Below are 16,566 nucleotides of genomic sequence, written 5' to 3' on the forward strand. Positions count from 1 at the left end.
AAAAACTGACAGGCAACACACATGCCTTTCTAGGCCTGTGGGGTGTGAGGAGTCGAGTCATTTGTTCTTTGAATGATCTAGTTTAACTTCCTTAAATTCCTCAACCCAGAAAGACATTTAAAAACCAAATTTTGTATTAAGACATCATTCCGGAACGTACTGCTTATGAACCCTGTGATGAAATTCACAGAACTATGTTTAATCCAAAACAGCCTAAGGAAGTGAGAGCATATTTATCTATCTTTCTTTAATTTTATTTCCACAGATCAACATGCTATTCTGCTTTCTGTGGTGACAGCTTTCTGCCAGCTGATAGAACATAAAATATAGTGAGCTGTATTTTCAGTCAGTACTGCAACCAAAGCCTAACAACACTTTGGGAGCATTATGTTAACAGTTCAGCCATCTTTGACTAATAAATGACAGAAGGTTATTCTTGAAGTATTAGTCTCTAACCATATTCATCGTTGTTTCAATTCTGCTCTATGGTCATGGTTAATCAAGGATCTTAAGAGTTTTGTCATCTAGAACTTCTCATTATGCACCAGACTTCCTTGTTCACTTCTGTTCGCCATGCTCATCAAATGAGCAATAAGCATTTGCAAAAAGAGGCCAGCACTTCCTATTTGGGGCTGCTGAACACACACTTCCTACGTGCAGTCAGATGTTTGCATGTTTGAGTTGGCTTACACCTTATTTTCATGTAGGTTGTATGTAACATGAAATAATTCAGTAAAAACAATGCAAAGCTCCACTACTCAAGGATGGTATTTAGGTTCATGGAAGACTGCAGGCTCTGCATGCACAAGGTCCCAGAATGAATCCCTGGCATCTCAGACAGCTGGGAACACACACCCCACACACACACAAGAGCTTTGAAAGCTGCTACCAGAGTAGAAAATACTTGGAAAAGACATATCAGCATCTGACTCAGGATGACATCTTCACATGTTTACCTGCCCAGATCAAAGGTTTGTCACACTGCTAATATAATCCACTTTGTTTTATGCTTGGGCTTTAAGAGAAAGAAACAGAGCACAATTACAGAAGAAAAGGGGAGCAGTCACCCATATAGCAGCATAAATAAATGAGATTATAAACTGGCTGCATTTTGAAGGTTGGGGTTAAAGGCGAGTCCTGGTCTTAAGTGAACAGCTGAAGACCTCAAACCAAAACATTCATTTCCAAACTGTTCATTTCTTCGGGGGCCACATTTCCAGTTGCTACAGCAGGCGAGCAATTGCAAAAGAAATGTAAAAGCATCCTAAAAAAATAGGAAGCGGAGTGAGTCCCAACCACCTACATCACTTTGGAATCCCAGTTTAAGCAGAGAACTTTAGGACACAGGCAGTTTCCCCAAAAAGGCTTTGGTTTTGCCTATGGGCGGCTATTTATTTCATTGCTTTTTTGCACAACTCCCGTTGCATTTAGCCAACTCTGGGTCATGCGCGCGAACTCCGACGGAAGATGCGAGGAGGGAGGTTTAAGACGAAGAAGGAGCGCGTTTCCCGGGAGGAAGAGAAGGGGGGGCGGGAAAGGGCCTAAGAGGAAGAGAAGTGCACCGACCCGCCTCCGTAACCTACATGCACCCAGGTCGCCTCCTCCCACCCCCTCAGACAGCGCAAGAGCCCTTTCGCCACCCTGACCATCCCCGCGCATCTCTTCCCCTCTGGCTTCTCACCGGCGCGGGTGGCGCAGCTGCACAGTCTCCATGGCCGCCTGACGAGAGCCGCCGCCGCCGCCTGTCCGGGGTGTGGGCGCGCGCGCGCTTTCCCCCTCCTCACGGCCGCTCCATCTCCGCCGCCTTCCTTCTGCTCTGCCCGCTCGCGCTGAGTCCCTTCGGCCCCGCCTCCCCAGCGCCAAAGGCACTTCCGCCTCGCAGCTGCCGCCGCCGCCGCCTCCTCCTCAGAACCCCGCCCTCCCCGCAGGCAAGCACCAGCCGGAAACCAGCAGGGGGCGGGGCAGGGAGAAAGGGGGCCGCGCGACACCAGGCCACGTGGTTTCGCAGGTCTTGGCGGCAGTTGCCCCCAGGGGGTTTGTTTTTTTTAAAAAAAAATCAATCACGGTGGGCGTGGCTATGTCGCTCCTCGCTGCGCTGCTGCTCCCCGACTCCCCCCCATCCCGCGTTTCCTCAGAAGCCAATAAAGAATCACGATGCGTTTTTCTTTATGCCTCAGAAGGAAGGGTTATAGGCCACAATAAATAAAACGTTGAGGTGCTTTCTGAAGTTAAATCTAGCTAAGGAGTAAGCAAGCCCCGTTGAACAAAGCGGGGCTTCTGTAAATAAGATGCTGCTGCAAAATGGCTGCCCAAAATGAGAGAAAATTAGCAGCGTTTCAGGCCCAACGTCATCATCATGTTGTAATTTGTTTCCTTACCTGCCACTGTGTGGGGGAGGTCAAAAGCCAATTTAAATATACAGCCATTAAAAACAGTTAAAACATTACATGCAGGGGAATAGGGCTTGTCTTACTATATCTCAGGTGCTAAAGGGTACATCTTCAGCACCTGCCTAAAATAGTCCTCTAATGCTGTAAAGACAGGATACAATTCTTCTGCACCCTTACCTGGGGATAAGGCTGTTGGAGCTCCACTCATTCATTTTATATATATTTTTTCTGAGTTTCAAAAGTTTACAAATTAATACTTATTTTCCAGATACACATTAATTTCACATTTGACTTTGCCTGCATGATTTCCCCTGTAATTTCTAAATGTGCTTCATATTAAAGACATTCTATACTTGTATCTTTTCCACACTGCAATCCACAGCAATCCAATCTGTGCTCACTTTTGAGTAGACGCTTGTATACTTTTAAAAAAAGGATTGTGTCTTAATACACTTATCCTATCTTCACCTGGGTGCAGGTCATATTTATGATCATTACACTTGCTCCTTGCATTTACTCAAAGGAGTCACCAGGTCAGTATCTGGTTCCATTGTATTTTTGCAACAACATAGGTTGAACTAGACAGGCACAGCATCGCCCATATGTCAGGCAAAAAACATTCCTCTTCTCCCAGGCTATTTGAGCAACCTATGGCCTTTTAAACTGTGTGTGTGTGTGTGTGTGTGATTTTGTTTTTGTTTGTTACTGTTACACATTTTTGTGTTTTTATATTGTAAACTGTCCAGTGATCCCCAAATGAAGGGCAGTAAAGAAATGCAATAAAATGAACTTAAGGACTGGAAGGATTTGTTGGAGTCTCCCGGGTCCTGCTCTCAAATCACTACACAGTAGGACTTAACTTTAAGATTGTACAGCACGACTGCCATCCTAAAGCCACTTTCTAGGAAGGCCCGTTGACTTTGGGATTGATTCCTCAGTAAACATGCGAAGGACTTGGGCTGCCTTTACTCAAGAGAACAAGATTGATCGCGGCATAAACTTCTGTTAACTAGCAGCCATCATCTCGTGTGAAAATAAAAAGGCCCCCTGCGTTAAATAGAATTTGCTCACAAACGCGGACGGGACTGCAAGGCTTTGCCTCGTATGAATCTCCTGCCCAAGCACTTTTAGTGACTTGCTCCCAACTAGTGAACGTGCGCAAGATTGTAGCCCCATAGCGCAACTGGGCTTGTTGGATTTTGCCGCTTCCAAACTGAAAGGTCATTTGACCGATCTTCATCTTGGAAGGGGGGGGGGGGACGCAGTGAACGAAAGCAGACCGATCCTATGCCATTACCGGGGGAAGGAAGGCGCTTGCAGCCGGAGCCTCCGAGGCGCGCTTACTCTGAAGTAAGTCCCACTGAGTTCGACGCAGCTTCCTCCCACGCAAACTTAGAAGCAATTCGCAGCGGACTCAGTCGGGGCTTCCTCCCGAGAAAGCGAACATGTGCTAAAGGGGGCTGCGTCCCGCCCCCTCGCCTAACTTTCGGGCACGGAGAGCAGCCTGCGCTTCTCGCCCTGCCCAGGCGCCCCTGGAGGGAAAAGGAGGAGCCTCTGGCGGACGGCGCCCGCCCCCTTGCTTAATCGAGCGCAGAGGGAGGAGGAAGCTGCAGCCCCGGCTGCTTTCCTTTACGAGTGCCGGCGCCGGCTTCCTCGCACCCCGCGGCCGGCTTCATGGCTCCTGCGTCGCGGATCGCTGACCTGCGGCAGGCGGGCAACGAGCAGTTCCGCAACGGGCAATACAGCCAGGCGGCCGCCCTCTACGGCCGGGCGCTGGAGTTACTGGAAGCAGCAGGTACTGGCGGCGGGCGGCGAAAGCCCTGGCAAGGCCTCAGTTTCCAGGGAAGGCAGTCAGAGAGGGCTGGGGATCCTGGGCTGGGGATCTACAGGGCTATAGTGCCCTCCTGCCTTGCACCATAAACTGGTCCCCCCCCCCCCCGTTTTGTCTTTAGGCAAGTTATGTGTCTTCCCACCCAACCATCCTCGCCAGCCCAACCCATCCCTTAGTTCTGTGCAGTCTTTTAAGTCTCAAATATCGCCTGCCCCAAATTACTTCTATGGGGTGACTAGATCCAGAATCGTATATGCCGAGTATTAGGATTCAAAGCCATATTCCATCGGCGAATGTTTAACTTGCAAAAAAATGTTCCTTCCCCCCCCCCTCCCCATGCACTGATGACAACAACCCTGTGCTTTTCTCCTGCTCATGTGTGAATCACTTCCTGATTTGCAGAGTCATTAAGGGCCTTTATGGGGCTTGCCCTTAAAACTTCCCTGCGAAATAGGACTGCACCCATTTTACAGTGGGTTAAATGGAGGCCCGGAGGAAGCCGCCACTAGGAGAGATGGGACCTAAATAGCTCTGTAGGGTTGTGTGAGAGAGATAAGTCTTAGGTTTATTTCTCAGTGTCTAAAGCTCAAGGGATTTTACTAGGGCTGGATAAAACCCTGAGAGATTTTACTCAATTGTAGTATCTAGTCTAGATGGTGGGGTGGCCTGACTAATAGGTAACTTTGTATATTCTAACCCAGGTGAAGTCTTATATATACAGAAATTAATAGTAATGGTGGTTTGGATTTCCCCCATAAAACCATCCTGTGCTGAGGAACATTTTGTGTTGTGTCGCCAGGTCCCAGATTGAGAACCCTGAAGCGTTTGATGCAAAAGTAAGGATACCACTATGTACGTTTGGAGACCGGGAATAGTTTTCAAACCATACCTGATGGCAGAATATAAAAACTCCATCCCATTAGCTGGCTTTGGGAGCTCTGGGCTTCTTTTTCTTAAACCAGCTCTTTAGGTAGAGTAGTGGTGCTTTATGGTCCTCTGGATTAATATGGAACAGCATTCTTTGTCACGCTACATATTCCTGGAATTGGCAGCCCATGGAGTACAAGGCACCCAACGTTGTAGGTTGCAGTGGGCAGATGAGTGGAAGATGTTTAAGTCTTCATAATTGCCCGGTCTTTTTGTTACTGGTAGCCTCTGAAGCTCCTCCACAGCCTTAGACTTATTAGGTCAGCAGGCTGTCTGCTGCAGTAATTGTGTCACAATGAGTAAGTTTGGTTACTAACATAAAAACAGAGCCAGCAGTTGGACAGCTCGTGGGATACACTTTCTGTTTCCTTTCTTCTCTTTCTCAGCCTCTGAGCTGTAGACTTTGCTTTCTGTTTCCTTTCTTTCCCTTCCATTCCTAATGGAGTTAAGGTGAGGGACAGAAGTTGATTTAACTGAGTTCTGGCTTTGGCCTTGTCTCCCCCCCCCCCCCCGCCCTTCCTGCATATATAGTTTTTAACAGTCTCTGTCAGGGCTTTCTTGAACATGAGAAAGGGAAGGACTTCTAGATGGAGGGCAAAAACATCCTGAAATGGGGACACCCTCAAGAGCCATACACTTGCTGAAGTAATGAAAGGAAGTGGGGCTCTCTGGATTGGTGGGGGCCACAGAGAATGGAATAGGAATGTTTTGTTTTGTTTTGAAAAAAACTCACTATACTTTCTATAGTCTTTTCTCCATTAGTGTGGACATCACATGGGCTCTGAGAGCTGTATCTGACAGGCTTTCCCCCCCCACTGAGGTACCAATAATAGTTAGAGAGATACATGTGATGTCTATCAAGAACACAAAGCACATGTGTGCTTTATTTTTTGGCAGCTTTCCACTTAAAAAAATATACATGATATATATATGGGCAGCAATTGGATCCCTACTCTCTTGTATTTTAAAGTAACTTTAAAATTGCATATGCATCTATCCTTATTCTAGTTATAGACAGCATACATTGTGTTATTCCACTTCCATACCCAATTACAAAGAAATCTGCATTGGAAATGCCTACAGGAACTCCCAGAAAGAGGTTTGTGGGCCATAGTTTGACACTAGTAAGCAGTGTAAGATTATAGGGAGCTAACCTTGGTTAGAATGGCTATCTGTCCTACTTTTAGTGCTTCAGCTCTAGCTCTCAGGAGTCAGTTTCCAGTTGAAATCAGATGGGTGCCTAGCATGATGGTGTTTAGACATCATCTTTTGAAGACATTCCTGTTTAATAGGTTTTCCCTGGGGTGTAACCCAGCCGTTTATGAAACATCAATTTTATATCTGATAAATAGTTTAATTGTGTTCAGAGTTTTTAGGATGGTGTTATTGTTTTAGAGTTTGTTGAATTGATTTATTGTTAGAGCTTGTGTGTCCGTGTTCTGGTTTCACTATGTAAGCCACATTGATGCTGTGAAGTGGTTTATAAACTTGTATAATGATAGCGATACTTTAAAAAGTACAGACCTCTCTGTATGGTGTCCTCTGTTTAAAGGGCTATGCAATCTAAGTCCAGTTTAAATAATCTGATGAATATTCAGCAGGTGCTTTAGTTGTACTGTTCATAACACCTAAACTTTTTAAATTAGACATTATTTTCATTTATGTCTCCTTGTTCTTAAAAGTGTGTTTATACTGATAATATATTTACTGTTTTTGAAGTGTTTCACGGCTACCTAATGAGTGTTTTATACCATTTTGTGTAAACCAATTTGATATGCTGCTTAACAAATAAGTAAAAATCTTGCTAAATAATGATTGGAGAGCAGGAGCCTTGAAGTTGTCCATCAGCATCTAGACAGCAGACTGAACAAGGCACACAGGTTGCCTGTCAGTTTTTCAACAATAAGTTAGACGTATTATATTTGGATTTAAATTACAGTAATTATTTTTCTAAATTTGCACCTGTAGCTGTGAATTAAGCTTATGCCACCTCCTACCCTCTCTTTCGGCAATGCATCTGCTTTCTTTGGCAGTGCCATTGGTTCATCTAGATTAGTATTCTTTGTGCTGACTGGCTCCAGGGTTTTAGACAAGAGTCTTCCCAGCCCTACCTTGAGATGTCAGGACCTTCTGGAGCCAAAGCATGTGTGTCACTGAGTTACGCTCATCCCCAACTTCAAACCCACCAAGAGCATTGGGTAAATTTGCAAACATGCCTCATAGGTCTCCTGTGAGGATAAAATATGCAACTGGAGTGTGAGACCATATGCATAGGGAATGGGAGACCATATATACTGCTTTGAGCTCTTTGAAGGAGAGCTTAGAAATGTAGTACAGTGGTGCCTCGCAAGACGAAAAGAATCCGTGCCGCGATTCTCTTTGTCTAGCGGTTTTTTCGTCTTGCGAAGCAACCCTATTAGCGGATTAGCGCTATTAGCGGATTAGCGGCTTAGCAGCTATTAAAGGCTTAGCGGCTTAGCTGCTAAAAGGCTATTAGCGGCTTAGCAGCTTAGAAAAAGGGGGGGAGCGGAAAAAAATCGCAAGACTTGCAAGACGTTTTCGTCTTGCGAAGCAAGCCCATAGGGAAAATCGTCTTGCGAAGCAACTCAAAAACGGAAAACCCTTTCGTCTAGCGGGTTTTCCGTCTTGCGAGGTATTCATCTTGTGGGGCACCACTGTAAATAAGGATAGGGAGGGGACAGCACAAAGATCATGTTCAAATAAGGGATACGGCAGACAATCAGGAATTCTTGTGATCAATATTCTCTTTATAGTGCAATAAAAATTGTAAGAGTGCTGGTTAATGATGGTTTAGTGACTGGTTTAGTGATGTTACTAAGATGTTGCCCCATTCATTAACGTTTTTTTCCAGTTGTGACCTCTGTCCTCACCTCCATCATAGTTACTGGTCTTGAAGCTTTACACAAGGTAACAAGAAGCATCTTGCAGAGGAGGGGGTCCTCCGGATGTTGTACTACAACTTCTATCACCTGTGACCATTGGCTAAGTTGATACAAGTTGTATTCCAATACATTCTGGAGGACCACATGTTCCCCATCTCTGTTGCAGAAGATGAGGCATCTCCAAATCCCACTACACCTTGCTTAGCACCAGAGGTACTTATGCTTAGAAATCTGACTTAATGTTCCCTTTTATATCTAGGGGATGCAAATGCAGAAGAGAGGAGTGTTCTTTTGTCCAATCGTGCTGCCTGCTATTTGAAAGATGGGAACTGTAGTCTCTGCATTAAGGATTGTTCTGAGTAAGTAGTTTCTGTCCTGAGGACAAGAGAATGGAAGTCTAATTTACATATTCCTATAGATTGCTTCCTCTTACCGCTTGATGCCTTTCAGACCCTGGCTACAGAAAGGGCCAACTCAGCCTATTCAGAACCCACTCTCTACAGGTAGGGAATATTAGACAGGGTTGAAGCACAACACACTTTGCCCACAAAGTGGCTGGGGAGAAGAGGGGGACTTGTTCTGTTGTCCCTGCTGGCTGGAAGTAGGATTATCTTCCAGTGTTCGTTCCTAAACTTCCCAAAATATAGGTGGTGGACAGAAGACTGTTCATGTGACTTTTCCAAACCAGCAGCAGTAACCAGGCATTTCAAATCATTGTTGGTTAAATAGTTTTACTCATTTCAATTTAGTTGTGTTCCCCATGTTGTAGGTTTTGAATTTCAAATCTATTTTTGGATAAATAAATTGTTAAGATAAATGAATCAAATAAACAAATGCCCCCTCTACTGCTTTCAGCAAGAAGTTGCTGCGGGGGGGGGGGATCACATTCTGCAATCTTTGGATGCAGTAGCTGGCCTATAATCCATTTCTTGTGCTATTTATCTTGCTGTGTTTTCATTTTCTTTCATCTGCTCCTTGCAAACCATTGTCAAGCAAGCAGCAGCATATGGATACTTTTCAATATATATTTTAAAACAGTGTAGTAGCATCACATGCACATTTAACCTGCACAAATTCAATGACACACAGCTGCGACCACTAGAAAGGAAGTGGTGGCAAGGGCATTGCCTCAAGCGACGGCAGTAGCCTTCCAGGGATGGCTGCAAGTGGAGGGGGAGAGATGGAGGAAGGCAGACAGAGGCCTCGGGCAGAAGAAAAAGGTTGGAATGGAGCTGCAGCTTCTGCCTTCATGTCTCTGTCTGCCTCCCTTCCACCTTCATCTCTCCACCTTCCCCTCTGGTAAGCACAGCCAAGGGAGCTGGGTTGCTGCTACCACCATCTCAATGCTCCTCTGCAGCTGCAGATGTGAGGGAAGGCAGTGGAGACACAGCAAGACTACATGCACCCTCTCAATGCTGCCACCACATGTGCAAGATTGAGGCAAGACCACAGAGACATGGGGGAGGCCTCTGCATGGGGCTCCCCCACCCCCAAGCTTGCCAGACAGCAGCCACGAAATTTTGGTGGGACACAATTTTGCACTTACAGTACAAGCTATTTCTGGAATGGAACCCCCATGTGTGATGCCGCTGCTATAGACAGCTAAACATAGATAAAGAAGGGGGAGTCTGTCCAAGATAACATTAATCTTGTTGGGTATTCTCTCTGTGTGAGAATCATTTGTTCTAGAAACAGATAAGAACAGAGAAGTTTTAAGAAGAAGCAGAAGGCTAAGATTGTTTTGTCTATGCAAGGAAGTTTTCTGTGGGAACTTGGTTCTTTGGTTCTGTGTAACTTGTTGTGAGTCTCATGCTTGCGCCTTGTGGTGAGAGAAGCGGAGAGTTAGTCTTGGACTCTTGTTGGACTCTAAGCATGCCTTGACCATAGCAGTGGTGAATGTCTGTATATATTTGCTACCAGTATGCATTTATGCCTGTCAAGCAAACTTCTACACTTCACTGAATCTTTACGGCATCCCCAAGTGTTTATTGCCTACTGTGTGTACCTTCAACCCCGAAGACATTTCTAAGGAAGGAGCTGCGTTGAGATGTAACTCTGCTGAGTATAGATACTGGCACGCACACACACAGTGAATGTGATGGCTGGACCCAGTCGTTCTAAACCATCCATCAAAGGTTGATGGATTGATTGAAGAATTCTTATGGAAAATTTCATTGTGAAATGGTGTGGCTTGCTCAAATAACTTTTATATGATGGAGAACCTGTGGCCTACAAATGTTGCTTCACTACAACTCCCATTGGCCAGGTTTCCTGGGACAGGTTAGAGCTGAAGTCCAGCAACAGCCAGTGAGCCAAGAGTTTCCCATCCCTGCTTCTATAGTATTGTACATTTTATCTGCAGAGCCCAAGAGACACCCAAACTCTTTAGATACTTGAAATTTTGATAAATATGTGCTGTGCATGTGAACCCTCTTCCGCCAACTGAGTTTGAACATTGTCAATTCTGCTGTTTTATTTATCCAGTAATCTTTTGCTGCCTTTTCTGCTGATTTCAGGGCCCTGGATCTGGTCCCTTTTGGAATCAAGCCCCTGTTGAGGCGCGCAGCAGCCTATGAAGCTCTTGAGAGATATCATTTAGCCTACGTGGACTACAAAACTGTGTTACAGGTTGATATCACTGTACAAGCTGCACATGATGGAGTCAATCGGTAATCCCCTGCTCTGTGTTCAAAATGAATGTACAAAAAAAATCTAATGTATATTTTAGATCATTCTTGCTCCTTTCAAATTAGGTTTGTTTATGTGCCTCTAGATAGCGGGTTCTATGTTGTCCCAGAACAGTTTGATATTGTTTAAGATGCAGCCCACCTTTGTTAAAATAAGCATAGATCTTGTCTATATTCCAGGCAACCAGATCTAGGAATGGAACTTCTGTGCTTTAGAGGTGTATAAATCATAATAGCTAGCTATCTGTTTATGGGAAGGTGACCGTGTCAAACAATGGCTAAACTAATAACTGTCCTCTTCCAGAATGACCAAAGCCTTACTGGAAAAAGATGGTCTTCAGTGGCGGCAGAAGCTCCCACCCATCCCATCTGTTCCAGTTTCTGCTCAGAGACGGTGGGAGCCCCCACCTGGAAGCCAAGAAGCTACTACAAGAAGCAATGAAAACACTACGGCAGGAACAAAGCAAGGTGGGTAGTTCTTTTGCTTTAGGGATGAGAATGAGGGACAGAGCACATAGTGCCTCAACTAACTCATCCAAATTCCAACTGGCATTATCTTTCTGATAACTCTAGGCAGTTTAGAGAAACCACCTGGAATCTGAGGTGGGAATAGGGGCTTAGGTACACTTTAACCACTTCATCTGCAGAACTTGTGACCCCCAGACTGAACACAGCCCATCAGTCAAGCATTGTGGCTTGCCATGTGCTTCATACCCACCCAGCCACCCTTTCTAGATCTCTTGTCTCAGCAATAAAAACCAATAAAAACTTTTCAAAACTTATCAGATGCTCTCCATAATTTCCCTGCTGTGCTACATTTAGCTTGCTGCATCACAAGCAGCCCAGACCTGATCAAAGTACAGTTTCATTTGTGTATATACCTCAATTTCCATGTATTAGATAAGAATATGCTTCTATTATATGTTTCCTGTTCCCATTGTCAGCTCCGTAGAGCTGGTACTGCAGCACAGTCTTTTTCTCCAGCACTTTTTTTTCACAGAATCACTGAGATTTGCTGGAACTACTACCTAACACAAAAGGCTAGCTGTTTGTGTTGGCATTGAGTAGCTATTAAATTTGTGTCCTTGATGAGCAGTCTTCAAAAGGAGCTTTTAACAAGTATATCCTAACATAATAATTTGACTTTCAGTTGTTATAGTTCCACCCTCTGAAACATCAAGGACTGAATTTGTATTTGTGGTATTGGCCCTCTGTCATAGCCGCTTTCAGGGTTACACTGTGTTTTTTCTTGAAATGAATTTCAGTGCCTACTGCTGCCACAATGGATCGAGCAAATGTGTTGAAGCTAGAAGGAAATGAGCTTGTAAAGAAGGGAAACTATAAAAAAGCTGTTGAGAAGTACACAGAAAGCTTAAAACTCCATAAGCTGGAAGGTGCAACGTACACTAACAGGTAAAGTTAATGTAACCATCTGACAGGTCCAGGTATACACCCTCAAATTACGCTGTAGCACATTGTATCAGAAACTATTTTGACTGCCAGTCCTAAAACTGTAATGTGGGTGGAAGATAATGGCTGCATTTGCACATAAAATGCCAAAAATGCACAATTTAAAGTTGGCTTCATATTCTGGCTTGTTTTGGAGCCGTTAACAATAGTTTCTGGGTTGCAAGAAACAGGGAGCTATAGCTTAGTGCTGAATCCTGACTTCTGCTGCGGTTCATGCAAAGGGAAGGGGAAAAAGTGGCAGAAAAGGGAGTGCCTGCAGGTGCTCATCACTCTCATATATCTTAGGTTATTAAGACAGGATTCTGGTTTAGGGTTGTATGCAAATATGGTCAATGGGGATGCTTTGGGGTTGTGACATTTTTACTCAAGTGTAACATACACTTGCATGCCCTGCTTCCCTCCTATACTCCCATACTGCTCTATACCCGTAGATCTCAGGGCAGTTCACAATATAATCTGCTTTGATGGGGCCAGTCAGAGTCTCTGAGAACAGAAACAGGAAGAGCTCTCCCTTACTACTAATTCTGGAATTATCAATCTCTCCGTGCTCCTAAAAAGGCCAACACCTGATTCATGCAGCTCATGGAGGCTAGGTTTGAATAAGCCAACAGTAGATTGGGAGTCATACTTGTAGGTGCCATGACAGAGTTTGCAAAGGGGCCATTGGGGGAGACAATAGATAGATGGAAAGTTATTGGACACTCCAGGACCCAGTGTTTGCTAACAGCCTGGATGCACAAGTACAGGTCATCCTCATGAAGCCTAGTACTTTTGGCTGATATGTTCCTGTGGGCTCTGTTTTCGTTAAAGGTGTTAAGGGTACCGGGGTAGATTCCTTTCCTCCCAAATAGTTTAGTTACGTTCTGTAATTATAGTATATGCAAATTATGCTCTGTATATACCGCTACTCTATAGGAGCCCATAGTTTTACTATGTGCAGCATTCAGCTTCCTGAAAATACCAGCTTCCACATCTTTTTAGCTCCAGCCTCTTTAAAGGTCTACTTGAAAGTTTGCGGGGGGACGACCTGTTGACAGAAGCTAGAAATGTGGCTATGCAAGATGATGATCCTAATTGATCAAGGTGCAAATGGCTGCAGTCACATTGGTTTATTACAGATGAGCAGAAAGCCACTGCATTTAGAAGCAGGAGAAGATGATTATCATGATTTTGATGCTGATGATGCTTGCAGTGTAGCTCATTCAGGAAAACAGCAGTCATGACAGTTTTTGGGTGGGGTGTGAAAAGCAAGCTTTTTAGAAGGGCATTGTTACAACTTAATCATGGTTGAGTTGATGATGTTGGACTTGACAATTGTATTGGCAATATTCATTCATTCTACTTATCAAGAGCAATCATTCTATGAGAGAAGCCAATGGGTCTCAAAATAAAAATTGAGCATTTGAACACCTACCCCCAGCACCCTTTATTAGGTGTATGAGATCATTCCAAATGCAGGATTTCCATAGCAGTTGTTTCCAAAGACTGTTATATTTCCTTGCATACATTGTAGGGCTCTTTGCTACCTGAATATGAAGCAGTACAAGGAAGCAATTCAGGATTGCTCAGAAGCACTTAAGATGGACCCAAAGAATGTCAAAGCATTTTACAGACGAGCACAAGCATATAAAGAGCTCAAGGTAAGGAACTTCCTATAATTTTGGGTCACTGAGTTACAGTATGGGAAGTGCTTATTTTCAAACAGATATGTAGCTTTTTCTCCAGTTCCACCCCATTTGCTCCAGAGCAGGGCTGGGGAACCTTTCTGGCTCCAGTGGCTGGATCTTTATCAATCACACCATGTCATTGTGACATCACATGATAGGTGGGTAGCTCCACCTACCTCTCAAAATCCCTTGCATCTGGTTTCCAAGTGCTTTACAGCCAGCTGGATGTTGGCTGCTTGGGAACCCACATTGGTTTTAAAGCCCTTTGCAAACGTTCCTTTAAGCAAATGGGTGGTGAGACAGACTCCTTTCTCCCACTTGCTTAGAGAAGCAGCACAGAGCTGCTTCAGATAATGTTTTGCAAATTCTTCTCTTGATGAACAGGGATTAAATCCTGCTGCCTTGGCTTTGTGATCCTGTTCACTGCCAAGAACAAGGTTTGCAGCCAATGCAAGATTAAACTTTTCCCATCAGCTGACGTCAGTGGACCCCCAGGTGGGCCAAATTTGCTGGCAGGTTAGAAGTTAGAAGTTTCTGTCTTCCCATTCTAGAGGTGTGTAAAGGAGTTGACATCTGGAAGGTGGCTGCTTTGGGGCAACAGCTGAAGGCAGGCTCCTCAGAATATTGGGATCATCAAGGAGGCGGGGGGAATTGAGAGCATCCCAAAAAGTAATCAAAAGCATTTGTTTACTAAAGTCAACAATAAATTCAGGGAGTTGTTGGTGCCCATATGCTGCAAAGGATACCAGGTAGTGTTATAGACCATGAGATGGGGTTGTAGAAGTGGCAGTGCTGCTGAATGCACTAAATTCCAAAGATTTTTATTAAATGTAGGGGTGCCACTTTTTGCTTTCTCGGGAGCACCTTTATTTGTCTCCTGCCAAATATCTACATGTTTTCTTTACTTCCAGGACTACAGATCTAGTAAAGCAGATATCAACAGCCTCTTGAAAATTGAACCAAAGAACAGTGCTGCTCAGAAACTACTGCAAGAATTAAAATAACTCTTAAAATAAGAGAGGCTAAAGGCAACACCATACCCTTCTGAAGATACGTTTCCTGTTTTGTTTTGTTTTTTTAAAAAAGTGATCACAGGGACCAGCCTGAATGCAGAGCCAGGTGCAAAATTCACCTTTCAGACCTGTTGGCATCTTTCTGGTTCCTTGCTTTATCAGAGTTATTTGTTCTTCCTATAAAGGCTTCCAAAAGTTCAGTGTGACCTTCTGAGAGTCACAACTTCCTAATAGAAGTTCCAGAGTGGTAGCTGTACTGCAAGCCCCTTATTCTAGCAAAATTTACCTTAACTCACTGAGAAAGAGATTATAGCAGACAGGGCGGCACTTAACTGATATTTTTTGGTAGGTGGGTGTGTTTTGCAGAGCGAAGAACTGCAAGCCTCTGGTTGTAGCTGCTTATCTATGTAGGTAGCATCACAATTGCAAGCTAAAGGCTTGGACTGATACAGTGGCTGACGGATGTATGTTTTTCAAAAGTAGTCTCTGCTTTGCCTTAACTTTTGTGCACTAGGCTCCAGTTGAGCGTTCTGGTCTTCGAAATGTTCTTTAGAAATCTAATGCTGCTTTTATCCTTTACCAAAGAGTCTGGTACGTTGTGCTGCTCTTATGCTGTGTGTACCTTTTGCAGACTTGCGTTCTTTGTTAGATTAGGCTGTTTCATTTATGCTTAGCTTGATTGCCTGTTATGTTTTTTACACGTCTATTACTTTATGATGACACTCCCTCCTCTGATATATGTTTGAAAGTAGTTATAGGTTAAACTTTCAGCTGGGGGTGAGGGCAGGAAGCCCAGAAAGTAGACCGGCATAGCCAATTTTCCTGCTTCATATAGAAAGAACATGCCCTGAAGAGTAGAGCAATCTGCATGTACATAAACCTTTTGCCTACCTTCCTGCTCATAGACCTCCTTATGAATAGCAGCTGATAAAACTGATGTTGCTTCTAGCACTCCAGACTACAGGTAAGGTACCCATCTGGTAGAATGTTTCTTACTACGAAGAATCCCTCTGCAGAGTGACCTGTGCCCCCCTATTATCCCTGACCAGGGTAGATGGGAGTTGAGAGTGCAACATTTGAGTGCCACCACTTCCCCAGCTCTGTAGCAGATAATGAAATGGCAGGTGCCTTCTCCATCACCTGCTTTTCTACATTTTTTAAAAATAGAAGGGCATTTATTGCAAGAGGCTTCACCTGCATTCTGATAGTGTCCAGGCAGTGGTTTACTAGCTCTTCTGCTCTTCGTGAAAACTAGGCTCAAAATTCCATAGCCAAGAAATGTCTGTAGCTTCTTTTGAGCCTGCCCTCCAGAGCATGCTTTGCAGTTAGTCCCTCAACCTTGTAATAGTGAGAAGATCCAAGATAATCCCCATTTTCTTTTGCCTTAGAGCTCATGCCTTTTTAAAGTTGGAGGGGGTAGAGTTTTGCATATAGTCTCTTTAACACAGCCATGCACAGAGCAGGCTAGGCACCAAATACCCTAGAGGGAACCATTACTGTTAATGTTGTACTGTTCAGCAGAGTCTAGTAACAGCCGCCTCTCGCATCCATCTGGAAATATTGAGGGAAGAAAACTCAAATCAGCCTATGCTTCTGGTGTTTTGAACTTTTAAATAAATGTTTGGTTGCGCAACTTGTAGTTGTCAAACGGAGATTAATCGTGTCCACTTTGCAGCGC

General features: G+C 44.3%; 2 protein-coding genes across 4 annotated transcripts in view; one reads left to right on the top strand and one right to left on the bottom strand.

Moving 5' to 3' along the window:
* The window catches only part of STK4 (serine/threonine kinase 4), a 61,669-nt gene extending 57,844 nt beyond the window's left edge, over window positions 1–3,825 (bottom strand). Inside the window, exon 1 of one of the 3 annotated variants that reach the window (XM_077929259.1) lies at window positions 3,688–3,825. Coding sequence is in view for 2 of the 3 variants with exons in the window: in XM_077929258.1 (XP_077785384.1) it covers window positions 1,682–1,713 (32 nt within the window). In the remaining variant the exon portion in view is untranslated. Of the gene's footprint in view, window positions 1–1,681; window positions 1,868–3,687 lie in introns of those variants that run through there. The other 2 variants (XM_077929258.1, XM_028735052.2) reach the window with 2 other exon arrangements.
* An 80-nt stretch (window positions 3,826–3,905) lies between these two features.
* TOMM34 (translocase of outer mitochondrial membrane 34) lies at window positions 3,906–16,521 on the top strand. The gene is made up of 7 exons (XM_028735053.2): window positions 3,906–4,185; window positions 8,311–8,410; window positions 10,568–10,720; window positions 11,043–11,206; window positions 12,004–12,151; window positions 13,722–13,848; window positions 14,787–16,521. The coding sequence occupies exons 1-7, from the start codon at window positions 4,065–4,067 to the stop codon at window positions 14,877–14,879; spliced, it is 906 nt and encodes a 301-aa protein (XP_028590886.2). The 5' UTR covers window positions 3,906–4,064; the 3' UTR covers window positions 14,880–16,521.
* The last annotated feature ends 45 nt before the right edge of the window (window positions 16,522–16,566 follow it).

This window comes from Podarcis muralis, chromosome 5 (assembly GCF_964188315.1).
Source record: "Podarcis muralis chromosome 5, rPodMur119.hap1.1, whole genome shotgun sequence".
NCBI classification, from domain to species: Eukaryota; Metazoa; Chordata; class Lepidosauria; order Squamata; family Lacertidae; genus Podarcis; species Podarcis muralis.

What these genes read in the sequence shown, in the direction of transcription:
- TOMM34 (XM_028735053.2), top strand. Translation starts at nt 4,065, where the DNA reads ATGGCTCCTGCGTCGCGGATCGCTGACCTGCGGCAGGCGGGCAACGAG. An exon ending in TGCATTAAGGATTGTTCTGA is followed by an intron (nt 8,411 to 10,567) that starts GTAAGTAGTTTC and finishes TGCTGATTTCAG; the next exon opens with GGCCCTGGATCTGGTCCCTT. An exon ending in TACGGCAGGAACAAAGCAAG is followed by an intron (nt 11,207 to 12,003) that starts GTGGGTAGTTCT and finishes AATGAATTTCAG; the next exon opens with TGCCTACTGCTGCCACAATG.